A 25658-nucleotide genomic window follows, 5' to 3' on the forward strand; every position below is an offset into this window, starting at 1 on the left:
TCAGCCTGGTCCCCTTGTTCTCCAGACGGGCTGGGTGCACTTGCCCACTTTCCTGTTGTCCATTCAGCTCATGTGGACGTTTTCCCTTGAGCATCTCTCAGTCCATTTCCATTTCACATGAGATCAGAGTTCTCTTTGTTATCCTCCCAAGTTTTCTAAGGAACAAAAACAGAAGAGACAAAGCCTTAAACTGAACTTTTCTGTCTTCTGTTTTTATCACATACAATATAACGTTTGCCTGCATTTGCATTGATCTTTTCAGTTAATTTAATAAGGACTGAGTGCCTCATTCTCAAGAGGGCAGCTACTGGTTCTTTCATTTTATGAAAATACTCGTTGTCGGCCGGCCAGCAAAGGCACGAGCCTAGGATAATAGTCATCGTTTAAACCGACGGAGCTGCTATAAATGTTTGCCTTTTCCCAGCTCAGTTCAAGCACTGCATGGCCCACCCCATCAGGCCTTGGATAGGAGCTCAGTGCCTAAAAAAGGAAACACTAACACACACTAAAGAAAAGGAAATCTGAAACCTAGATCAAAACATGAAATCAGCATGTGTTTAGTTGTGGGGATGAAGTGACAGGACATCAGCTAACTTGCTGACCCAGAGAGAAGCCCTCGACTCTTTTCTGTTCACCTCTGGACCACAGCCGGGGACGTGCCGGACCAGGGCAGTGCGAAGAAAAGCTTTCCTAGAAAATGTGAATAATCCAGGTGTTGTACAGTGATGTGATTTAAATTTCAGTCGCTTAATATGATATCCCCATGGAGTATTCAACTTCACAGTTATGAGAAAGCTAGGGGAAGATCCTATGCCAAGAAATTTTTTAGCGTGTGTTGCTTAAAACGGAATCTGCCTCTTATCTGAATTTTGTTTCATTTTTTTCAGTGTTAATGGGGCCACTGTGTTGAAAAGCCACACATTCACTTATGAATTGACTTACAATGTAAAATCAGATGAATAATTTCTTGTCATTTCCACAATAGAAAAAGAGAATTCAGAATAACGGAATTAGCACAGTTACTTCATTTCTCTGAGCTCAGTTCCTCCGTCTATATAAAAGACAGGAAAATGCTGTTGTCAATGTCAGTTTTTAAAATTAAAGGAAACCCCTCTGTACAAATTACTTAGTACTCCAACCAGTGTTAAAACCATTTTTGATTACTGCAATATTAACAAACTGCCACAGGAAAAAGTACAACGTAAAATCTTATGGAAATAAATAAAAATGATTGGCTTTACTTCCTGTCTGATTTTGCATGTGTGAAAAGTAATACCTACCTAATAATGATTGAATGTGACAGTTTACTGAAATGATACGTATTAAGAGCTTAGGAAAATAATGTTAGCTATTATACCATTATTATTAAACTTGTTCCCCAAGATTAAGAACTGTATGAAAACAATTTTCTGCAACAACTTTTCTTAGAGGAGTTACCTGTTTATTTTGAAAGATTAATCACACAACTGTTTCTTCCTTTCAGGTGCTAGGAAGCACAGGTTAAAAGAAGTGCATATGAAAAAAATAATGAAAACAATTATGACCCCATGGACTATACAGTCCATGAAATTCTCCAAGCCAGAATACTAGAGTGGGTAGCCATTCCCTTCTCCAGGGGATCTTCCTCAACCCAGGAATCAGTCCCAGGTCTCCCTCATTGCAGGGTGATTCTTTAGCAGGTGAGGCATCAGGGAAGCCCAGTGAAAACAATAGACAGAAATAGTGTTTTCCCAGAAAATAATTTTTTTCAGACAGTTTAGCTTGTTGGAGGAAAAGTGTTCTCTAGAAACATTTCTTTTCCTATTGTTTTCCCCTAAGAATCTAAGCTGTCCTTCTCTGATGGGATGATAAAGGACAGTTCAGAAAACAGAAGTTATTAACTACCCAACAGCAAATGAAACTAGGCACCTCATCCCCAGGTCCAAAAGCTGACATCTGGTCTACCTGACAGTTGTATTCAGGAATATGCATATGATAGTGTCAAGCTCATACTACCAAGGGGGCTGAAAAATGGTGACATCGAACTTAAGAAGAAAGTATAATCACAATGTGTTTCTGCAGTTTGCAAGCTCTTCATTCCCTCAGCTACGAGTGTGTGCACATGAGTTTTCGCTGCCAGGCCTTTCCCAGATTCAGCTGAAGCACAGAAACTAGGAAACTAATCTTCACAGCTTGTGTTCAGCTGAAGACTCCATTTCTCTATTTAAAACAGACTCCCATTCCTGGGATCCTTCTCAAGTCTTCAAAGATACATAGTCTATGCACCGAAAATGGGAAAAGGGGAAGAAAGAGTAAGGGAAATAACTCATGCATGGGAGAAAATGTTATGGAATATTAGAGATATGAGGCAGAATATTACACATAGAGTGGATATGGTTAAAACCATGAGAATCAGAATGACTGACCCAAGGTCATTCAGCACACATGTTCTTGAGTCTAGTTTGGAATTTGGTCTGTCTTTTTTATCTAGTTTTATGTGGTTCATCAGTGGTTGCAAAGTCTAGTGATATAAATGTGCAGTGAGGACTAGAGCAGCAAAAAGTGGGTGATTGCCTCTACCCATCAAAAAAAAGAAAAAAGGTGAATACTTCCTGTGTCCCAAATCCAGAGTTGATATGACCACACTGAGCTGCCTTCCCCAGAAAGAGGGGAGAGGGTCCCAGTATTAGGAGTGGGGCAATGGCACCCTGAAAATCCCCACTCTCCTGTGTGGACTGGAGCCATCAGGCTGTTGGTATGTGAGTGCATAAGACACTAGACCTTAGCTCAAGAATCTCACATGAAAAATAAAGATAGATATTTTCTTCAAAATAACTCAATAGAGTTCTTATTTGGCTTCCCAGGTGGTGCGAGCAGTAAAGAACCCACCTGCCAGTGCATGAGTAGTAAGAGATGCAGGTTCAATCCCTGGGTGGGGAAGATCCCCGGGAGGAGGGCGTGGCAACCCACTCCAGTATACTTGCCTGGAGAATCCCCATGGGTAGAGGAACCTGGTGGGCTACAGTCTGTGAGGTCAGACACAACTTAGCATGCATGCAAGCCGGTTGTTATTTACTCAAAGTATAATGTGCATCTTATCTCTGGCTCATTTTAATCTTCACCATTTTCCTGCACATCCCATGTCCATTCCACCTCCAAGTCTCTGCTCCTGTCTGAAGCACTTGCCTGCTGATGGACACAGATCAGTCTCCCAAGCCCCTTCCTTCCCCACAGGCCATCAAAATCATGTTTCCATCTGCACTCGATGAACTCCGAGTTCCTGTCTCCATGTGTCTCTGCTGCTAATGATTTTCCCTTTGTGCCAGTGAGTCATCGTCCCTCGAAGTTCAAGTCTCTTACAGAGAGGAGATGTTTCATTTAAATCTGTTAAAAATGATCCAAGAAGACTATTCATGTGATGCAAACATCCTTCAGGAGTTGGATTGTCTCTTCTTTAGAAATGTGCAGCGTGGGGAGGGGTGGGGAGGAAGCTTTATAGGATAAAGAAAAGAACAAGGAAGAGAAAACTGACAATATCTGACTGACTGGAGCCCTCAGTGAGCCCTGGATGGGCAAGAGGGCCCAGAGCTGCCTTATATCACCCGGAGGGTGGGGCCAGGCCACCTGCCCTGCGTTTCTGGTTGAGCAGGACGTTCATAGGGACAAAAAGTTCGCCTAAGTTCCATTCGCTAATGCGGTTCCAGGCACTACCTGGGCCTAAGTTTATTCTACACATCTTTTAGATCAGTGTCTTTCTTTTTTTTATGTATTTATTTATTTATTTGGCTGCACTGGGTCTTAGTTGTGGCATATGGGACCAGGCTCCCCCACCAGGGATTGAACCTGAGCCCCGTATGTTGGTAGCACAGTGTCTCAGCCCCTGGTCCCCCAGGGAAGTCCCAGAGCAGCCTCTCTTGGGTCAGCACCAGACACACAGATACTGCTCAAGACGCTGCTTGACTCCACCTGCTGGTAAACCACGTCTGTGTGTCTGTCTGTGCTTGTTCCTGCTGGAGAGCAGCTCCTGATGCACCCTGTCCACATTCTTAACTGTGTCTGTAACTATGACCTCATGCTGTAAATGTACATAAACTAACACAGTGTAATATCTGTAAATCACAACTAGATATACGTATATGCATGCATGCTCAGTCGTGCCTGACTCTTTGTGACCCCATGGCTCCTCTCTCCATGGAATTTTCCAGGCAAGAATACTGGAGTGGGTTGCCATTTCCTTCTCCAGGGGATCTCCCAACCCAGGTATCGAACCCACAACTCTTGAGTCTCCTGCATCAGCAGGAGGATTCTTTTAACAGCTGAGCTACCAGGAAAGCCCACACATATATATATACTAGTGTCTATATCCCCACGAATTTGTAGAAAAGCATTTTTTTTATTTACATCTGTTACAAAAACTGGAGAAGGGATTGGCAATCCACTCCAGTATTCTTGCCTGGAGAATCCTATGGACAGAGGAGCCTGGCAGGCCACAGTCCATGGGGTCGCAAATAGTCAGACACGACTGAGCAACCAACACTACTTTACAAAAACAATTTCAAAAAATTTATTTTAACAAACGTTATGCATTTCTTCCTAGAAGATTGAAGCAAAGTATTTCCAACCCCCTTCCTCTCTCCCTGGAAAATGCTTCTCAACTAAGAGTGCTTAACACAGCTCCTGGCCACTCTAGGCACGCTCATTCAGCTGAGCAGGGTGTGAATTCCCACAATTGTATTTATCCAAATATGTAACTACTATATATTTCTAATTTTGTATCCAAAAAGCATGAACACGGATATGATGAGATTAATAGTAAATGCCAAAGAGTAAGAAATATAAGGATTCTTGCATAATGTCTCTGGAAGAATATTCTCCTTGGAAGAAAATATAGGCAGTAATAAATCAAGATGCTTCAGAGTTACATGAAGTAGATGAATTTTCATCATAGAAAATAAGACCTTTTACTCAAATGAAATCATTCATTTAGAGCAGAAATGTAAAACTTTAAATGGCAGTTCAGATAGCTTCTCCCCAAGGGAAACTCAGACTCATCTGAGCGCGTTAACATGCTTTAGTGTCCTGTTCCCTAAAAGCTTTGGAAAGTGGAAATTTTTAGGAAACAAAAATTTAGTGTTCACAATGTAAATGCTTTTTTTATTATTATGAAAGTGTTTAAACACTACAAAGCATTACGCGAAAACTAACCCAATTCCAATCCTAACACTGTCACCTATCATTATTTTGTAATATCAAAGAAGCTTTTGAATGAAAAGCCAAGCATAATTGCCTTTTAAACCATCACTATCACCAGCTTTTAAGCACAAGAAATAAATGTGTTCACCAAAAATCAGTAAAGAGTTTCTTTAAAACAAAAAGTGATCCAGGCTAATTACAAAAGAAATTAAAAACTGATAGCTGTTAGGAAATTGTAGGTTTCCCTCACGATGATTCTCCATGTTGAAAATTCTAGAAAATGAATAGACAGTTGGTAACAGTGAGCATTTTCTGAGGAGCTGCTATGCATGAATAAGTTTATTTATTCCACACACACATACACAGGCACACACATGTACACACACACACACACACACACACACACACACAAAGTGAGAACCATGTGAAAGTGGTCTCTCTTACAAAATGAAGTTACATTACAGGAGATGCCCCGGAGTTTGCGGATCATGCATTCTCCTCCACTGATGTTTGTTTGGTTAATAAGACACAGGTTGAGGGGGTGCCCGTGGTCATTAGAGGCTGGTCCCATCTCAAGTGGCTTTTCTACAAGGCTTCCTGTGAAACGGTTTCCTTTTTAAACATGATTACACATCTTACTGAATCTCCTATTATGAATGATGTGGGCGAGGAACTTCTCTGCACGATGGTATTTCCATCTTCTCTCTTCTTCTCCTGGAAACTTGCCTCCCCCAGCCCTTCATCAGTGAGAGGGGCAGCTGCTCTGACACTAACTCACGGTACTGGGGAGACGTCGAGACAGTGGCTGGGCACAGCCAGTCAGGGCCTCCCCTACTTGTGACTTTCCTGTAAACTCGGTGGCAAGACTTGGGCTCCACGTCTGTGATGCAGGCGCAGTTGTACAAGGCGGTTGTAAGAATGTGAAACGACCCAGACGCGGCTGGTGATCCGAGTGTTTAATCCACCTCCCTGGAAGCACTGTTTCTGCCTTTCCCTCTTCCCCTCAAATCATTTAAAAATCCATCACACATATGGCCTCCAGTCAGGCTCATTGAGCAATAAGAATAGGTCGTTTTAACGCCCTGCATTACCCGCTACGCCAAACATTCTGAGGGACACGTGAGATGCATCTGTCTTAATTTGACTCATACTCCTGAATTTGACTCAGTTCAGGAACAGTTGTGATGGTGGTGACCTTGGTTCTCTTCTCCAACACTCCCCTTCCTCTCTCACAGCTTCTTCCCTTATCCTCTCTTCATTTCCCTCCCTCTTGGATTATGATAACTGCCTTTCTCAGAGCTCACCTCAGGGTTTTTTTAATTTTGCGTATGTATTGTATTTTCTCACGGCTGTGCTGCGTCTTCATCACTGCAAAGGCTTCTCTCCAGGTGTGACCAGCGGGGGCCACTCTCGCCATGGGGCACAAGCTTCTCCTTGTGGCGGCTGCTGTTGCTGCAGAGCCCGGGCTCAAGGGCGTGTGGACTTCAGCTATTGCAGCGCTTGGGCTCAGGTTCAGTAGTTGCAGCATAAGGGCTTAGTTGCCCAGCAGCACATAGAATCTTCCCGGATCAGTAATCAAACCTGTGTCTCCTGCATGCATGCTTGCATGCATGCTTGCATGCATGCTAAGTTGTGTCTGACCTCACAGACTGTAGCCCACCAGGTTCCTCTACCCATGGGGATTCTCCAGGCAAGTATCCTGGAGTGGGTTGCCACGCCCTCCTCCAGGGGATCTTCCCCACCCAGGGATTGAACCTGCATCTCTTACTACTCATGCACTGGCAGGTGGATTCTTTACCGCTGAGCTACCAGGGAAGCCCTTACCTCGGGGTTTAAATGTTAACTTGAATTCATTAGGGACCAGATGGAAAATGAAAGACCATTGTTTTTAAACTTGGACTGAGTTAGAAAGCAAAGGGCCTTTTTCATGCATCTATCAGCCAGCTTCATCCATACCTGGGATCACCTTTAAAATGGGATGTTCGTTTAACCGTTTATTCATTCTTCAAGAATGGAGGGTCCCCTGCTGTTCTAGGCTCTGGTATACAAGGTGAGCCTGACATCTGCCTCACCCTTGGGGGTCCATGCAGTCAGCCCAGCCCCCCCTGCCCCAGGACAACTGACTCAGGAAGGATGATAATCAATAAAAGAGGAAGACAAAAGAGAAGACAATCCTTGGGTCCTTTCGCTTCCCTTCTGAGTAAATATTTCTTAAACCTACACCACGAGCCAGACAGCAAGGTTTGCTGTCAGACAGAGGAGACAGACTGCAATCTCAACCTCCATTAGAGACTTGGGACTTCGTGATTTAGGACTTTCTGTTTGGAAAAGTAAGTCAGCACCCTAGATCAAAATGCACTAAGGAAAAAACATCCTTAGCAAAAGTGCAAACGTAAAGATCAGAGTAATCAGCTAAGACTTCGTAAAAAAGTATGACCAACCATATTTCATAAAAATTTGGAGAATTAGGGAGCTTTGTTCTTACCTCTGTTGACTGTTGCTGTGAGAAGCTGGAGGGGCTGACTGTGTTCAGTACGTTTATGCAAGTTAATTAAGCAAAGTCAGTTTTTGTATTCTCCAGCAATTTGAGTAGGTCATAATGTACATAAGTCAATCTAATGGTTTTTTCTCTCTTCCCAAGCTTTAATTCATTCATTCAGTTAATAGCTAAGCATCCCCCAGAGGCGTCAGGTGTTACACTGAGGACCTGTATAAACAAAGTAATGTAGTCCTAAAATCTACAGGATCCTGAGAAAAACTTTAATGAAATAGCCATGCCAATAAAGCCCTCACTGAGGGCTCCTGCGCCCGGAGACTGGCTATCCGTGCAGTGACCCGTGTGCCATGTGGCTTCTGACCCGAAAGCCTGAATACCACCATCTACTAAACCGCAGGCTTCTCTGCACGTCAGACCTCGACTCCCATTCTCTGTATTAGTTTGGCTTTGTCACTTTTTATCAGGTATAAAATATAAGCACAGCCTCTGACGAACACAGCACAGCTCACGGGACCAGCCCAAGCAGAGGGAGGAGCTTGGAGCTCATCCGGCCTCTCCAACCGCGCTGCCCCACGGAGCTCACCACACCACACGGCCCACATTGAACCCTCCTCTCCTTCCTCTCTGAACATCTTACTCGGCGACAGATGTGCAGTTGGGAGGCTCTGATTCTGGCTGAGTCAGAGTTTGTGAGTCTGTTCCAGCCCGTGCGCTACATGCCACGGGCATCGTGTCAGTCAGGTTGTACATCAACCTGCTGACAAACGGAGAAGGACAAGGAGGGGGTGGACGGGTCACCCAGTCCAGAGCAGGGCCAGCTCTCGGGGGGCAGCCCAGGAGACCTCAGGAGAGGAGCAAAGGAAGGACCTCTGCCTTAGACACTCCAGTCGTCCTTGATGAGACCCCAAGGAGCCTGAATGTAGTATCCACTGCACTGCAGTGCTCTACGGAGGCCTGTTGAATGGGGACAGGACAGCAAAGTGCAGAGCAACCTTGGGGACGCTGACCAGCAGTCCGTTAGGTACAACGTGTCAGCACACTTCCTGCCTTGTTAAAAGACAGAAATTCAAATTAGTTCAACTCAAGCAATGTTTGTTGAGCGTCTGTTGTGTTCCAGGGCAAAGCATAGTCTCTGGGAAGATTAAAACTTACTCAGGGAGACAGAAATTTAAACAAATGAATGCCATTTAGCATCATATGTCCTGCAGAGCAGGTGGGGAATGAGGTGTGGTGAGGACAGAAGACGAGGTGCCGTGGCCAGATGACACCGTCACGAAATCAAACGAGGCAACACAATGAAATCTCAATTCCTGTTCCTGCAAATCAAGACAAATTATACAACCATGGTCTGTGTTTCCTTGGACCAGAAAGACTTGGATATCAAGGAGCACAACAGAGGTCGCATTCTCTTTGAATTCTTACCACCTTGTTCTATTGTTTTTCCAGCCAGTAATGAAGGTTAGCATGCGTGCACTTGTGCGCACACACACACACATACACATGCACATATGTATATATACACACACCACGACATGAGGAGAAATAGACTCATTCCCCTGATACAGTGATATACACACACGCACACACACACACACACAACAAAAAAAAAAAAAACAGAACACACACACACACACACACACACACACACACACACCAGGACATGAGGAGAAATAGACTCATTCCTCTGATACAGTGATACACACACACACACACACACACACGCGCGAGCACACACACACACACACACGCGCGCACGCGCGCGCACACACACACACACACACACACACACACACACACCAGGACATTCTCCTGTTACAGTGACGAGCTTTTTTTTCTTGCAGCTGCTAAATGCCTTTGGAGAAGTGAGGCTGAAATTTCAGCTTCAAAAATATCACAGTTGATGTTACTTAGAACAGCTGGTGGTTTCCACCGCTCGCTCCCTGGTGGCCACTGTTCCAATTTGTGGCTAGCCTTGTCTTCAGACATCTCGGGGCAACAGGAATACGACAGGATGACAGATCGTCCTCTCAATGGATACTGACAAACAAATTAGTGCAAAGATGCTTTTCGTAGCCGACCAGATGTGTTGAGTTCTATCATATGGAACAAGCAATGAGAAACTGTCCAGGCCCATCTGTGCCTTCTATTCTTTATTTATCTCCTCCCTCTCTCTCTTTCTCTTTTCTGTCTCCCGGTGCACTGTTATGAGACACAAAGTGCTGAGTTTACGTGTGCACTGAATGGACGATTTGGGAAGCTGGCCTCACAGCTATGGCTGAAACTTTCCTAGGAGATGATCCAGGGAAATTAGGCCAACCAGTGATCAAGCTCTCCAAGGGCACATGAAAGTCATTTGTGACCTCCCCCCCGATCCCGCCACCACCATGAGAATATGAAGTTTTATCACAAGGCCGTACACTCCAGGAAGAGGCTGCAGAGTAAGCAATCTGCCTCCGTGAGATTTGGAACCACGGCTCCAACATAGACCCACCTGGGATGCACAGCATATACTCTTGTCCATAGACAGAGTGTCCACTAGACTAGTGGGCGATAACCCTGGACTCCGCTTACTCCTAAGTCCCATGAAAACATTTTAATATTCTCCTGCGTTTCTCAGTGACGATCAGTCAACAGTCTTTGAGGCCCGACTGTGTATCTAGAACCCACTGGTATGAAGACGTGTGTGAAAGAGGAATTGATGCCCCACCTCCAGAAAAGCTGAGTGTCCCCTTGTGGATGGGGAACACTGTGAAAGCCCGGCTGGTGCACAGCATCCTCTGATGAGGCTGGTGAGGCTTGAGACCATGAGTGTTTCAGGAGAGAGGAGGACGGGGAGGTTTCTAGGAGCTCATGCAGGTCCTAGAGAGGACCCAGGCATAGAGCTCAGCCTTGAGGACTGAGTGGGACTCAGAGGAGTGGGAGAAAGTAAGCAGCAGCAACTTCAGGTGGGGAGGTGAAGAGTGGCGTGAGCAGTAGCCTGAGGCCAGGAGGCTCCTGTGTCCCGGGGCCTCTAGCTTTGGGGAGGAGGCAGGGGTGTGGCTCGAGAGGCGGGCTGCAGCCAGGGTGGAGACCTGCTGGGGGTGGGGGGCCAGGATACTGGGCGGAGAAGGGGCTGGTCCAGGCACCATCACTGGCCGTGCAAGTTGGCAGCCCGTGCCCCCGGCTCTGCAGGACAAGTAGACAGCCTCGTTCTACCCGTGGCTCCGGATGGTCAAGCTGTGGGGCTCATCACTGACAGAGACCAGGAGGGTGGGTGTCATTGTCCTGCTCTAAGGGGCCACTTGTCTTCACTCATCACAGGACCCCTGTGGGGATGAGTGAGTTCACTGCTGCACCCCCAGGGTGTAGAATCACGTCTGGCCTGAAGTTGTCAATGAATATTTTTTTCAATACATGAATAAGATTCTGTAATCAAAGGACCCTTGTGAGGATTGTTCCAACCCCACATAACCCCTGAGGCCCCCAGACTCCCGCAGCTTTTAGAAATGGCCAACTTTTACCCAGAAAAATCCATTGGCTTGCATGACGTCATCGGGTAACAACCCTGAAGTTAAAACTGGGTCACTTGAGTGCCATTATTATAGTTATGTTGAGCATAGCTGGAGTTCAGATCCCTAAGTCCTAGCAGGCCCCCTGGCCTGGAAACCAGCACCCCACGCAAATCCTCACAGGAGGCAAGGACTGCAGAACCCACGGGCACAGACATGTGCTGTTCTTGACCATGAGGCTGGTTGGTCTGTTCAAGCTGCTATAACAAAGGGCCCCAGCAGGGGTCCTTCCTCACAGCTCTGGAGGCCGTGGATCCAAAATCAAAGCACCACTGTGTCTGGTGAAGTCCCTCCTCCTGGTTCACAGACTGCATCTTCTCGCTGGGTCCTCACATGCAGGAAGGGCAGGGGCTCCCGGGATCTCGTTACAAAGACACAGATCCCATCCTAGGGGTTCCACCTTCACAACCTCATCACCTCCCATGAGATGAGGCCCGCCTCCTGACACCACCACACTGGGAGTCAGGTTTCCACATATGAATTTAGAGGATTCAGACACTCTGTCTGCAGCAAAATCTGACTCCACCTGAGTGCAGAAGGTTCCTTTTGTCTGGATTAGATCAAGGCAGGTCCCAAGTGGTATCTGAACCCATTCTTTCTCCACCCTAATGACCTGGCCATCATCATTGCCTTGACTTTTTTTATTGAAGTGTAGTTGATTTACAATGTTGTGTTAGCTTCTGCTGTACAGCAAGTGGCTCAGTTACACATATGTGTAACCTTCTTCATAGTCTTCTCCATTGCGGTGCATCACAGGAGACTCGGTGTGGTTCCCTGTGCGTAAGACCTTACAGTTTATGGGCTCTACATCTAATAATTTGCATCTGCTAATTCCAAACTCTCCATCCTAAGGGGGACTGGGGAACCTCAAATCTGTTCTCTATGTCTGAGTCTGTTTCTGTTTCATAAATATGTTCGTGTCGTATTTTAGATTCCACATATAAGATATGTCATATGGTATTTCTGTTTGTCTGATTTACTTCACTCAGTATGACAATCTCTAGGTCCATCCACATTGCTGCAAGTGGCATTATTTCATTCTTTTTTATGGCTGAGTAATATTTCATTTTATATATATATATATGCACCACATCTTTATCCATTTATCCATCTGTCAGTGTACGTTTAGGTTGCTTCCATATCTTGGCTTTTGTAAACAGTGCTGCAGTGAACATAGGGGTGCCTGTGCCTTATTGAATTAGAGTTTTCTCCAGATGTATGTCCAAGAAAGTTATTGCTGATAGTAATTGTCATTTTAGTTTTCTGAGGAACCGCCATACTCTTTTCCATAGCGTCTACACCAATTTACATTCCCACCAACAATGTAGGAGGATCGCCTTTTCCCCACACCCTCTCCAGCATTTATTGTTGGTAGACTTGTTGATGAAGGCCATTCTGAGCAGTGTGAGGTGGGACCTCATTGCGGTTTTGACTTGTGTTTCTCTAACAGTGAGTGACACTGAACTTCTATCTGTGTGTTTGTTGTCATTGGCCGTGACTCTTGCTAGCGCTTTGACTGGAGGTGGAAGGTGTGGGGCCTTGAGTGGTTCCCCTGCACAGAGGGAGGGGGGATGCAGAACACAGCAGAGCGGAGAGCAAGGATCCAGGGACTCAGATGCCAAGACTGCCCTCTCGGTCTCCTCTGCACTGACCCACTCAGGGTAGACAGGCAATGCAGGCTCCCGGGGAGGAAGGGAGGAAGGCTCAACACCCATGCCTCGGGACCGTGTTCTGGTTTGTCCTGGGCGTGAGCCACAGTCCTGGACGTGGTCCTCCGCCCTTTGCAGCTGGGGTCCCGAGTCCGAGGACACTGCCCTCCCCTCTCGCTGCTCTGGGTCCTCTGCCTTTTCAGTTGATCCTCTTTCTGGATGATGACCGCCTGCCATCAGCCACTGGGGGTTTTATTCTTCATCGTAAAAAGATGTAACCCAGAGGCCAGCTTCTGTTTTGTAGATAGAGTCAGGAGATCAGCCTGAACTCTAAATCATATAAACCTCTTATGATGAAATCCCCTCGAATGTCAACGTGCAGTCTTGATAATTAGATAAATATGCCCGCACTGGTTACCAGCTAGCGACGGATCTAATTATGTTATTTCCCGTGACTGCACTAGTCTGACACTACCTCATCAAACATCTGTCTCTGCCACTTCTCGTCAGCCTTACACAGAGCTGTCGATGTAAAAACACTTATAAAAGTAACTGCTCAAACAGGAACATCTCCAGGCAGGACTCATGAAACAGAGAAATGGCACAAGTTGTGTGCACCAGGTTAGAGCTGCAGAAGGGGTTTCCTGCTGACGAGCAGGGTGCAAGGCTTTTAAATATTATCATTCACATTTCATCATATAGCAAATGCTCCTGCCTAATTGCTAAATGTTTTCTCTTGTGCTTAAATTCCATGCCACAGATTATTTTAAAATTGACTTTACAATATTTATTTTACTTATCTTCTCAAGCCAGACCAGGCTTAGCCCATAGATTTTGTGAATTATTAATTTTTAAAAGCAATTTGTGCTACATTTTACTCTTGGATAATGTCCAGAGAGACACTGATTTCTGGCCCACAACTTAGAGAACTGAATCACTTTGATGCATCTTTAATCTGAAGAGGCTTAAAGCGAGCACAGCAATGTTGTGCAAAAGCTAACGAGTGCATACTTGACATGTAGATCCAGCGATGAGAGAGGAGACTCCTGCTTCAGCAGGTCGTCTGAGCGGAAGCCTTGGACGTGGACCTCACCAGTTATCTGACAAAAACTGCTTGGAGGGGCTATACAGAAGTTAACAAAACCGTGGTGTGCACAGCACCATTGCACACCATGACCCAGCCTCCAGACTCCCTGTTCCCTTCAAGGGGTGGCTCCTGGCTCCCCTAGAACCCAGCCCACTTTGGGAGCCCAGATAGACCTCCTACACTGATTTTCTCTTCACTGCTTAAGTATATTATAGTGAGGGTCCATCTCCATTCACCAGATTCTATCAATGCATTTAAATCATATACAAAATCAAGAGTCACTTCCCAGGCCAAATGTGTCGCCTTGCATTTTTGTGTGTATGCAACCCCCTGCTTCCTCCTTGTTTTTCTTAAAATCAGTGCTGTCCACATACCTAGCCCCTTAACCTTATTTGCCCCAAATCCAGTGTTAAGGGAGAATCTGTTTCTTCCAGGGCTATGTCGTTACACTTACAAAAGGAGTATAGGACATACATCAACTCAGTCAAGCAAATAACTTTTCCTAGTCTAGTTTTATCCTTTCCTGAAACTGAATCACTATTTTTAATGTTAATAAACAGCTAATCCACTCAATTGAAGCAGCTTTTTTACACAAAACCAATTTGATGAAATGGTTAAGGAAAACCGAACCAAACAATCATTTTGTGACATAGCAGCCTCATGCACAATAAGAGTGCTTTCATTCTCAGTTGGTGTCTCCATATTCCCAACTGTACTCTCCAGCTCTGACGAGGTGAGGTGCCTGCCCATCTTTCATCCCCATACTCTCCATGTATGGGCCCTTCCATCCATAATTCTGCCCACCTACCATCCACTCATCCTCCAGGCCCAGAGTCCTTGGCCCCAGGGCCTGCCGCCCTCCTGTAGGCTCTGGTCCCGCTGTCTGTGGAGTGGGTCCCAAGTGAGGAGAAGCGGGACAGGCTTGGGGCGGAAAGGGACTATCAGCGTCCCCAAGAGGCCTGCCCCTGGATGCGGTTGCCATAGTGATGCTCATGATAACTCATGGGAAGCTGCTCCTTCTGTAGCAAGGGGAGAAAATGAAGGCGCAGAGGGTGACCGGCTCCCAGGGGCTGAGGCGGGGCATGGCTCCACAGTGGGACCAAGAGCTATGCCCACATCTCCTGGGGACCAGTGGACCTGCCCAGAGCTAGAGCTGGGCGCACTAACACTGCCCCACACCAGAGCCTCCAGACCCTTCCAGGATGCGTGCACAGGTCACTACCATTGGGTCTGCCCACATTCACTCGGGTAGCAGCCCTTCTGGGGTCTTTGTGCATGGGCTCAGAAGTACATTCTACTGTTTTGGACAGTTTTGAATTTATAGATGAAATAGCTCTAAAGAAAAAAGAACAATTTTGAAGCAGGAGCAGAGTCCCAAACCCACAGAGCTAAACTCAAGTTGGCTTAGATTTGCTCACAGATATTTTAAATTCATTTGTTCAGCAAACTCTCCTTCCAGCAAATGTTTCCCATCTCCCTTCTCAGCACACTTGCGTGGTCCAGGCGGCAGTGGACAAGCCCAGCTCTTGAGGATGTTTTGCAATTTTGCTTGAAGGCCCAAGGGCTGCCCTAGGCCTGACCCCCATGGAGGAACCACCCCCCCCCCCGCCAGGTATCCCAGCTCACGGGAGGCACTGGGCTCGCTGAGAGAAGGGCGCTCGACCGGGCACCTGCATCTCAATTGTTGCCTTCACCCCAAACACCTGCATGGAGTCCTTGACAATTTCTCAGAAACAAGAGTCCTCCTCAAAATTCCTGGTAACTCAACCAGGACAAAGTAGAAACAAAGGTGTCAGCCCTGTTGAAGGCTCTACTTCTGTCATGTTTCTAAGTCAGTTCCAAGAAAAAATTGTTCTAAACAGGAGTTTTAGAGAATTTACGTAGAGAAACGGCACTAGCAGCAATGAAGCAACAGACTCTACTCTTCTGCTTTTCTGAAGGCAAGTCCCAGGTGGTACTGAGCCCATCTTTTCTCCACCCAGGGTCCCACCCTGGTGACCTGGTCCCCATCACTGGCCATGACTTTTTTATTGAAGCATTGTTGACTTACAATGTTGTGTTTCTGACAAAGCAGAAAAACAATAGCTGTTGCTGCAGAATTGATTCTGTTGAGCATACAGGTGACACTTGCAGTATGCAGGCACTTTCACAGCCCTGGGAACAGCCCTTGCATTTCCCCAGAACTCACAATTCGCAGGGTCTGTGGGCTGAGGACTCTGCAGACATGGTTGCTCTGCAGAAGCCGTGAGTCAGAGCCTGAGTGTGAGTGTGAGCAAATCATGTAATCCTTCCTTGCCTTGGTTTTCTTATTGATGAGAAGGAGGCAATACTAGCAGCTAACAACTGCCCCGAGTGTTAGTTGAGGTGATACAGAAAATTGATGTTTTACTTCTTCTTCTTGAGACATAGTCGATACCAGTAACACCCAAATAAGCAGCATCAAGCCTGTTACAGACCCTGGGCTGGGTAGGAGGTTGGGGGCTGTCCTCAATCAACTCGTGCTGTACCCAGGGTCTCTGAGGACCTGCCGGGAGCAGGTAGGAAGGCTCCCCGGGGATGGAGGAGGCAGGTCAGGGGCTCTGCAGCCCCACTCAGCTTTAATGCCAGGACTTGTATGTAGGAAGCTTCCACCTGAGATTTAGCTTAATGTGGGCAAAAAGAGAGGTAGGGTTCAGCAAGTTCTTGAACAATTTTAGTGAGAAGAACCAGTAGAAAAGATCTGCTCCAGGGCTTAATCTACTGCTTCCTTGGGGATGAGAGAGATGGTCCTAATATATTTCTTTCCAGCTCAGATTTGGGGATTTCAGAACCACTGTCCATCACTTAGCCTCTGGGGGTCTGGTCAGCATCCTTTAGGTCCATGGATTTTCCTGAATCAGCCAAGTCTGTCTCGGCAAGTGGGGCAGACGCCAGGTCCTGGGCGGCTCACAGCTCTCAATGCTGCCCCCAAGGCCCACACTGCGGCAGCTAGAGAGCGGATCTCTGAGTCCTGCGATGACATGTTTTCACCAGGCGCATGGGTGACCAGAGTGGTGTCGTGCATCCCAGTGCCCTGGCCTGGCTCTGTCCTTGCCACTCTGATGCATGCCAGCAGTGCAATGACAGCCCGTGGGGGCAGGGGGTGGCTCTGTCTTTGTGGCATTATTGGTCATCTCGAGACTCAAGGGCAGGCTGTCAGCTTACTGCCTGGGGACCAGACACACAGACCATTATCACTCCCGAGCATGTCACAGAAGAAGGGCCCACACACTCAGAGACGTGTCCCCAGGAGCTGGCCGGCCTCAAGGAAGCTCCTTGGTCAGGCGCCTGGCACGCAAACTCTCAGGTCCCAGACACAATGACCATGAGCTACAGTGTCCACACAGCCATGATCCAGGGGTGTCCTTGAACTGGCTTGGTTCAAAGAAAGGGTTTGCCTCCTGTTTGTCCTCGTGTTGAAACAATATGCTTACATTTTGTTTAAATGCAACTTAGGAGGTTGTCATAAGGAAGGTACAGAGAAGCAGGAGCCGGTCAGCAGGAAGGCACCTCATCCGGGGTGCCCCCAGCCTCCGAGCTCCAGAAGGGGCATGGTGCCCAGTTCTCTCTGAGCCCCAAGGGCAACCAGACCCCAGACACATGGGCAGCTGGGGCTGTGACACTGCCCCTCGCTCGTCTCCAACCAGCACCACTAGGACGGGAGCTCCACAGGAGCCAAGGAGCCGAGGAGGAGGTGCAGGCCTGAGGCCAGCGCTGCTGAAGCTCCACGCGTGACACACGGAGCCCTGGGAGGGCCTGGGTCTCAGCACAGAGTAACACGGGCTCTCCTGCCAGCAGGAGCCACGAGAGGTGTTTGTCGGCAAGGCTAGTGCCTGATGAGGCAACCATGGAAACCCTCGATTCTGTAGTTCTCATAAGAGCCCCCACATAGAGAAGCTTCCAACTGAAAAAGCAGTGGTGCGAATCCACGCCCCATCCCTGTGTTTGAGTGTCACTCCAGCTCCCAACAGCCTGCCCCAAACGGTTACTCTGTATCGTGGGGCTTGACTCCAAATACACGGAAACAGGTCTTCAGGCAAATTAAAAACATGCATTTGCCACATCTTACTACCAAACTGAGCCAAATGCAGAATAAGAGCATTAAAATGAGCCTCACAGGGATGGGGGACTCGCACTGTGTCCCGGTATCCGGCCGTTGTAACACCTGGTGCGTCTCCCCCAGACAGACGAGCACGCAGCCGCCAATAACTCAGGGTGTTTTATCACTGTGTGTCCGTAGGCCAGGCATCAGATGGGAAGACACTCTTGAAACAGAATTAAATAGTTTTAGATCTAATTTTACCAGCCTGAACCAGGTTGCAGATTGATTTTCATGGCATCTAAGAGAGAACACACACGTGGCCCATCTTATAGAAAATCCATCTACCACACTGCTTTCCACCCAGTCTGCTGCTCACTAGAAGTAATAAGAAACTAATATTTCACAAGCAGTGTGTCGTTCTGTAAATGGCCTCATGCTCCAAAGGAGCCAGGAGCCGCCCATCAGGCAGCCCGGGCCCCTAGGCCTTGTCGGTGCCGGAGCCACCCCATCCAGACCCTGCCCGAGAGCGCCCAGAGGCGTGTGCCCACAGCCCATCTGCCCCAACACTCGCCCCCTTTTCCACTCGTGTCTCCTATTCCCGTGTTCAGGCCTGCCCCCAAATCTGGGCAGTGCTGGGCTGTGCCACACAACAGACATGGTAATCTCGCTGGACGACCTCTGCCTCCTCCATCACCAGTAACGTCTACACTGACCCGTGTGCTGGTCACAACAGAGCGTCAAGAGGAGAACGCGGACTCCACACAGGCCTGATCCCAGTGTGAATACACACCTCAGACTCTACACAAGCCTGGGTGCAGTGCGAACACACACCTTTAGATGAGGATTTCTTTTTTTAATTTAGATGCACTTTCTTGCCAAGAGTCCCTGTCAGTCACTTGTCAGTCCTTCGAGCCCACTGTTCGTGTGAAGTGCAGAGCAAGATCTAGGGGGAGCTGGTGTGGTTTCAGGTGCCCCTCCCCCTCTTCCCAAAATAATGCAGGTGTAGTTGGACCTGATGAAAATGTGGGGGGCAAGCGAGTGCGGGGACACTGGGGACCTATGTCCGGGCCTCAGACTGTCTTGGATGAGATTCCTGTCCTGCCCTTCTTCTCCCCTACCCCTTCTCCCCTTCCCCCTTTTTTCCTTCCCCCCACTCACCATCCAGAACTTTTATGTTTGCTGCCCTCAGGCCCCCTGGGCCCCCAGTTCAGAACCAAGGCTCCAGGCCCACAGTGGAGGGGTCCACCCAGACCTAGATGCCAAGTTCCAGAACTGCCCAGAGCCTATGCACAGGGGCCCTCAGCCGGCCTGGCCCCCACCCCTCTGACCCAGCCCAGACTCACCTTTCAACATAAGAACGCTTGGCTCTGGGGCCTACCCTAAAGGGTAGGTGCTGTCATTAGTGGTCAGGTCACCCCCAGTGAGATGCTGTTTCCCCCACCTCCTTGGGCCCCCTGGACAGGACAGGCTCCTCACACTGTTCCTTCTTGGCATCAGTATTGATTCTGGGAGCAACTAACTTGCATTCGATAAAGATCTGCTGAGTGAATATGTTAGTGTGCCCAGTGGCTGGAGGTCAGGTGTGGGCAGGCCCGTCCTCCCGAGGCCTCTGCCCTGGACACGTGGACACCGCCTTCTCCCTGTGTCCTCATGCAGCCGTTCCTCCATGAGCGTCTATCCTCATCTCCTCATCCCGGTCACAGGGGATCACGACCCACCCTCACGGCCTCACTGTACCTTCATCACCTCTTATAGGCCCATCTCCCAGTGTGGTCACATTCTGAGTCCTAGGGGTCAGGACTTCCATGAATTTGGGGAGGACACCATTCAGTCAATACAGTGAATGAGGAACAGACAGGCTGGCTGCCACTTTCAAGACCAAGCTCATGATCTTATCCTCTGGGCATTACCAACTGAGCCCAGCTGGTGAGAAGCAGACCCTCTCGTGTCACAGGCCCAGAATCTTTCTCTGCCTGAACTCCCAGCTCAGAGATGGCAGCTTGAACAGTCTCTTAAAATTCACGTTCCTGAAAATCAGCGAGAGACGTCTTGCCTCCCCGCTACTGCCTGCACGGAGGTTAATTGTTCTCTGGCTTCCTGGGCAGCCCGCCTGCTCAGGCTTGTCCTCGTCTCTGTTTGGATAGAAGCATCAGTTTGTGACACACCTGTGCTGGGGGAGCAGCCATGGCAGGAAGGAAAGTGGGTCAGGCCTGGGGGCCGTCTGTCAGAGCAAGTCTGGGGAAGAGGAAACACAAGGAGGGAGCACAGAAAGAGCTGGGTTTATAGCCCGAAGGTGCTGACCATGCTCTGACGCTTCCAGCTGTCGCCGAGCTGTGCGGACGTGGCCGCGTGTGGCCCATGGACGCCAAGGACAGAGCAGAAACCTCACTCCAAATGGCTGAAATAGGGCAGGACAAAGTGCTGAACTGATCTCATTTTTAAAAATAACCTGTGAACTATTTAGTGCTTCTCAGGAGGCAGAGGAAAAGATCAAATCAGCAGGCATTTTAGCAATTATGGTTTTTAGCAAAAACAAAAAGTAACATGTTTGTTCCAGCAAACATGTTCTTTCATATGGGTAGATTTTCCAAGTAACTGACATGGACTCCTGCCCCAAAGGGTTTTTCCTAAATTTTCATCTTAATTGGTAAAAATTGTTTCATAAACTGTTGATAAACAAAACAGTCTGTGAAAGCAAACACAGAGTTCACAACAGCATGGTCCAAACCCTTGGACCTTTGCACGACTCCTCAGTCCTCGTGGGTAAACTGAGGCTCCACGGCTGCAGGGCATGTGACAGGGCCTGACGCTCCTAACCATCCACTCACACGGGCTCGTTCTCCCTCTGTGTTCATGTGTCCGAGGACAGCCCCAAAGGGCCTTTTCTTTGGCCTTGTCTTCTTAAAGCCCTTTAAATGAATTTGAGCTTCCAAATCTACAAAGTAAGCAAAAGAGAAAGCGAAAACCCCAAGCCCTGACTAGGAGGCCTGACTGCACATACAGTTCACTTTAATATCTGTCACCTCGGGCTTCTCCTTCCTGGAGTAAATCATGCTGATGCTCACTTCTCAGCGTTTAGTTTCCTGTCCAGTCACATTTTGTATCTTTTATTATTTTTAAATAATTGAGATATAATTTGCACACAAAGAAATGCACAAAGTGTGTGTGTCACAGTCCAGGGGCAATGCACACCCGTGTAACACACGTCTCTGACTACACGTGGGAGGTTTCATGCTCCCAGAAAGACCCTCGCCCTTCCAGCCAGCCTCCCTGGCCCTAGTGTAACCTGTGTGTGACCTCTGCGTGACTCATTGCCAAGGGGGGCTGTGCCTTTTCTGGGATCACAAGGAACCTTGTCTTTTAAGCCTGGGTTTTTGCACAACATGATGTTCTAGAGATTCATCTGTGTCATAATGTATCTTAATCCTCAATCCTTGTTATTGTTGATCTCAGCCACAATAAGAATTTAAAACAGTCCATGTTCACATCCTTATGTTACCAGGCCCTTGGGATGCTTCCCAATGAGAGCTGCCTCGAGTAACATTTCTGCAAATGCTCTGGCTCAGGTTTCATCTTGAACGAATATATATGAATAAATGAATGCATTCTTGAAGGAATATATATTTCATTGATCTTGTGACCATTTTCATTATGATATAAGATAGAGATCAGAATTCACTTTTTTCCAAGATGGTGTATAGTTTTTCAGCACTTCTTGTTAAAAAGACTTTCTTTCACCCCAACGAGAGACTCAGACCTTTGTTGAAGTTCGGTTGATCACACAAGTATGATTCTATTCTGAACTATCCACTTTGTTCCATTTTGTTCCATTTTTCTATCTTTATGTCATCACCAAATTGTATTTCTTCTTCATTATCAATATTCTCAACCAACGTGATCTCATGCATTTCCAGGAAGTGGCTTCTGTCCCACACGTGCTCCAAAAACACACGAAATCACTTCAACACGGGCCAAAGCCATTTATTTTGCAGTTGTTTGCACTGAGTAATAAGGTTTATAATACAAATCTCCTGGATCATTCATTCCATGTAGCTCATTGAAAATGCCATTATACTAATGACCTGAACATACCCCCAAATCACTCCTGGCTGGAGGCTGGCCTGCATGCTGTCCTCACAGGGACCTCTTACACAGAACAACGTCCGGCTGGTTCACAGGGACGCCAGGCCTGAGCTGAGAGCCACAGACCCATCCGCAGGCAGGGATACCCAGCTGTTCAGCTGCTTTCCCGGGAAAAAGGCCCCCTCCCCTCTCTGACTCCCCAGTGAGAGGCCGGGAGCCCTGTTTCCCCGCTACTCTCAGCGGACCCAAACCATCCAGAACTGAGAGGAACAAAAGCAAGGCCTCTATTTTCCATCAGTCTGCGACCTGCATGCAGCCGGGTTTTCAAACGGCTGTGAGAGACACAGAGACAGAAGCAGCTGGGCACTGGGGCTCTGCTCGCCGGGAACCTGCAGAAGTAGATGCCTCAACAGGCCTGTGTGCAGGAAACAACCACAAAGAAGCCACCAACAGCAAATCATTTGTCTTGGAATTTTTCTCAATAGAAAATGCAGTTCCTCACCCTTTTCCCTAATGACCTTCTAAAGACTCAGTCTGAGGAACTTCCCTAGCATCCAGTGGCTAGGACTCTGCGCTTTCACAGCACTTTGATCCCTGGTTGGGGAACTAAGATCCCACAAGCTGTGCACTGTGATAAAAAAAGAAGACTCTGTGTGTCCTTCCAGGAGTCGCTGTTTCCCACCGAGAGTACACGTGCTATCAGGGTAACTGCTTCTCCCTCCTGAAGCATCCCACGAGAGGCGGTACCCAGAGTCTGGTGGGCTGACTCAGCATCTCTGAGGCTTTCTGCCTGGCTTGTCTGCCTGGTTTCAGCCGGCCTGAAATCCAAACCCATCACACCAGAGGAGTGGACCAATGAAGGGCTAGCGTTACCAAAAAATCCACAGGATGTGCAGTTAAACCTGAATTGCGTTTTATTTTTTTAATTGTAGTAAAACATACAAAATAAAAAAGGTGCAGTATTACCCGTGCTCCAGCATGTAGCTCACTGAGGTTAAATACGTCTCTATGCTATGCAGCCACCACCACCTCCACGTCCAGCTTCCTCCTTTCCTCAAGCTGGGCTCTGTCTTCACTCACTGACCAGCCCCGTTTCCCTCCTCCAGCCCCCAGGGGCCATCCTCCCCCATGTCTCAGTGATTTATACGTCTCTAGGGGCCTCACAGAAGTGGTCACGCTGCTTTTGTCCTTTTGTGGCTGGCTTCCTTGGTTAGCACCATGCCCCCAAGGTTCACCATGCTGTAGCCTGCGTCAGAATCGCCTTCCAATTCAAGGATGAATAATGTTCCCTTGTGTGTACAGACCACATCCATCCATCCGTCCATCTACACTTGGGTTTCCTCCCCATTTGGCTGCTGTGCGTCACACTGCTTTGCACATGGGTGTGCTGTATCTCTTTGAATCCCCCTGTCGATTCTTCTGGATCTACACCTGAGTGGAAATAGGGCTTCCCAGTGGCTGCACTGTTTTACACTCCCACCAGCGGTGCACTGCGTTCTGATTTCTACACATCCTCACCCACATGTATTATTTTCTTGGTTTTTTTAATAGCAGCCAGCCTAACATGTGTGAGAGGCTGTCTCACCCTAGTTCTGATTTCCGTTTCCCTGATGATGTTGAATATCTGTTCACGTGCTTGTTGGCCATTTGTGCATTTTCCCTGTAGAAATGTTTATTCAAGTCTTTTGCCTTAAATTTGCATTTCAGATAAATAATAATTTTTGTAGTGTGTATATGTCCCACACAATATTATAGAGATGTACACAGAAAAATATCTCTCATGTATCCAAAACTCAGTCTACACTAGATGTCTTGAATTTTTATTTGACAACTCTGGCCACCCTAGAAATGGAGGACTCTGATGGATGGAAAACCATCTCTAAGTATTTCATAGTTTGTCTAAGGTGAGCTCTGAAACGGCTTGGTGTGTTTTGTGGGTGTCTGGCTGGGAGCCCTGTTTATTAGAAAATTGTAATTTCATTTCAAAATGTTCCAGACTAAATCATTTGAGATTCACACTCATTCTGGAATATTACTGGGCTCCTTTAATGAAATTTTAACTCAAGAAGAGATTTCATTCCCACACAATTGGCACAGCCGCAAGGGTGGGAGCGGGGACTTCCCTGGCTGATTCCTCTTGTTCAGTAGAATGAAGAGGGAGCAACCTCCTGTATTTGAGTTATTTATTGTTCTCTGAGTGAGCATTATATTGTTGCCTGTCCCTGCTGGAAACAACAGCTGTTAACAGGCTCCTGAATGAATTTCAGCGTGAACTGCCCTGGCCTCTGGAAAGCCCAGCTAAAGAGAAAGCAGGCTCAGAACAGAAAGAGAAAGAGAAAGTTCCAGGCCTGGGTCTGGAGTTGGCAGCACAGCTGAGGTTTCCACAGAAGATTGCGGAGCTGTGCCCGGAGCGGGGCTCTTGTCTGAGCACAGAGCAGGCACAAGGCAGCACCAGGCACGGAGGATGCAGAAAGTGTCCCTGACGGGGGCCCTGGAACCCCCAGCCAGCAGGAAGGGCAGGGGTGACCTTGCGGTGACCTCTGACACGGAATGAGCAGCTGCATGCTTCCATCCATGGTTTCCTAAGAACATGCAGTTTCCTAAGGTCATGTGGAAAGTCAGGAACACTGCAGCCCTGAGGGTCTGAGCAGAGGAGCTCTGGGGACATCAGGGCTGAGTTCTCCTGTGGACTCACTTATGGTCGGGGTCAGGGTTCTGAAATAGGTTCCTTTTGGTCCCTTCCTCAGTCATTCTCTTATTTCAGCCCTTGGCCTCCGTTTAGAGGGAATAGCTGAGCCTGTTGGTCCCAAGCGCCAGCTCGTCCTGGGTTCAAGTTGCTCTCTGTGCTGCCCCCAGGGGAGTCTGCAGCCAAGACCACCTCTAGGGCTGCAGGCGGGGGGGCTCCCGAGCTCCTCTCAACACTCAATAACCGCTCCCACTTCAAGGGACCCTCCACGCCCTCAGCCCTGCTCCCTCCTCCTGTCCCGTCATCTTCTGCTCAAACACACATCGAGTATTTGTTACAGTTTTGAGAAGTCCTTTTTTTTCACTCACTTCCAGTCCACAGAGCAAGGTCTCCACCTCCAGGGAGGAGGGTCGCGGCTCTGTTTGCAGGACACTTGTTTAGCTGAGACAGCTCTCAGTCTGCCTCGCTTCTCTCTGAACTAACCTCGGTGTGCAGGTGAAGACTTCTGGTTTTGAGGGACATGGAGACGCCAAAAATAAGAAAATAAGAAAGATGGAGATCATAAAGTTTAATATTGAATGGAGAGGGGAATTTGATAAAATGCTGTCCGAAATTCAATAAAAGACTAAACCAAAATAAAGAGGCTAAAACCAAAATGAACTTTCAACTTCCCATGTCCAAATCCCCAGTAATGAGAATACGTGAAAGCAATGAGTTTTCCTGAGACTTGGTGTCAAAAGTGCATTTCCTGTTCTTTTCTTTCCAGACAAAGTGAGCATGTTGTCAGCCTTCATCGCTCCCTTCAAACGCCTGAACCCTGGGGCCACGCACGCAGAGGATGAGGACAACCTCAGTAAGCAGCTCCTTCCCCAGAGC

At 47.7% G+C, this 25658-nt stretch overlaps 1 protein-coding gene across 1 annotated transcript in view; it reads left to right on the top strand.

Moving 5' to 3' along the window:
* Positions 1-25658, top strand: part of ADARB2 (adenosine deaminase, RNA specific B2 (inactive)) — a 240173-nt gene that overhangs the window by 141714 nt on the left and 72801 nt on the right. Inside the window, exon 2 of the mRNA XM_018057337.1 lies at positions 25549-25635. Within this exon, the coding sequence (XP_017912826.1) occupies positions 25549-25635 (87 nt within the window). The remainder of the gene's footprint in view (positions 1-25548; positions 25636-25658) is intronic.

This window comes from Capra hircus, chromosome 13 (genome assembly GCF_001704415.2).
Source record: "Capra hircus breed San Clemente chromosome 13, ASM170441v1, whole genome shotgun sequence".
Classification (NCBI taxonomy): domain Eukaryota; kingdom Metazoa; phylum Chordata; class Mammalia; order Artiodactyla; family Bovidae; genus Capra; species Capra hircus.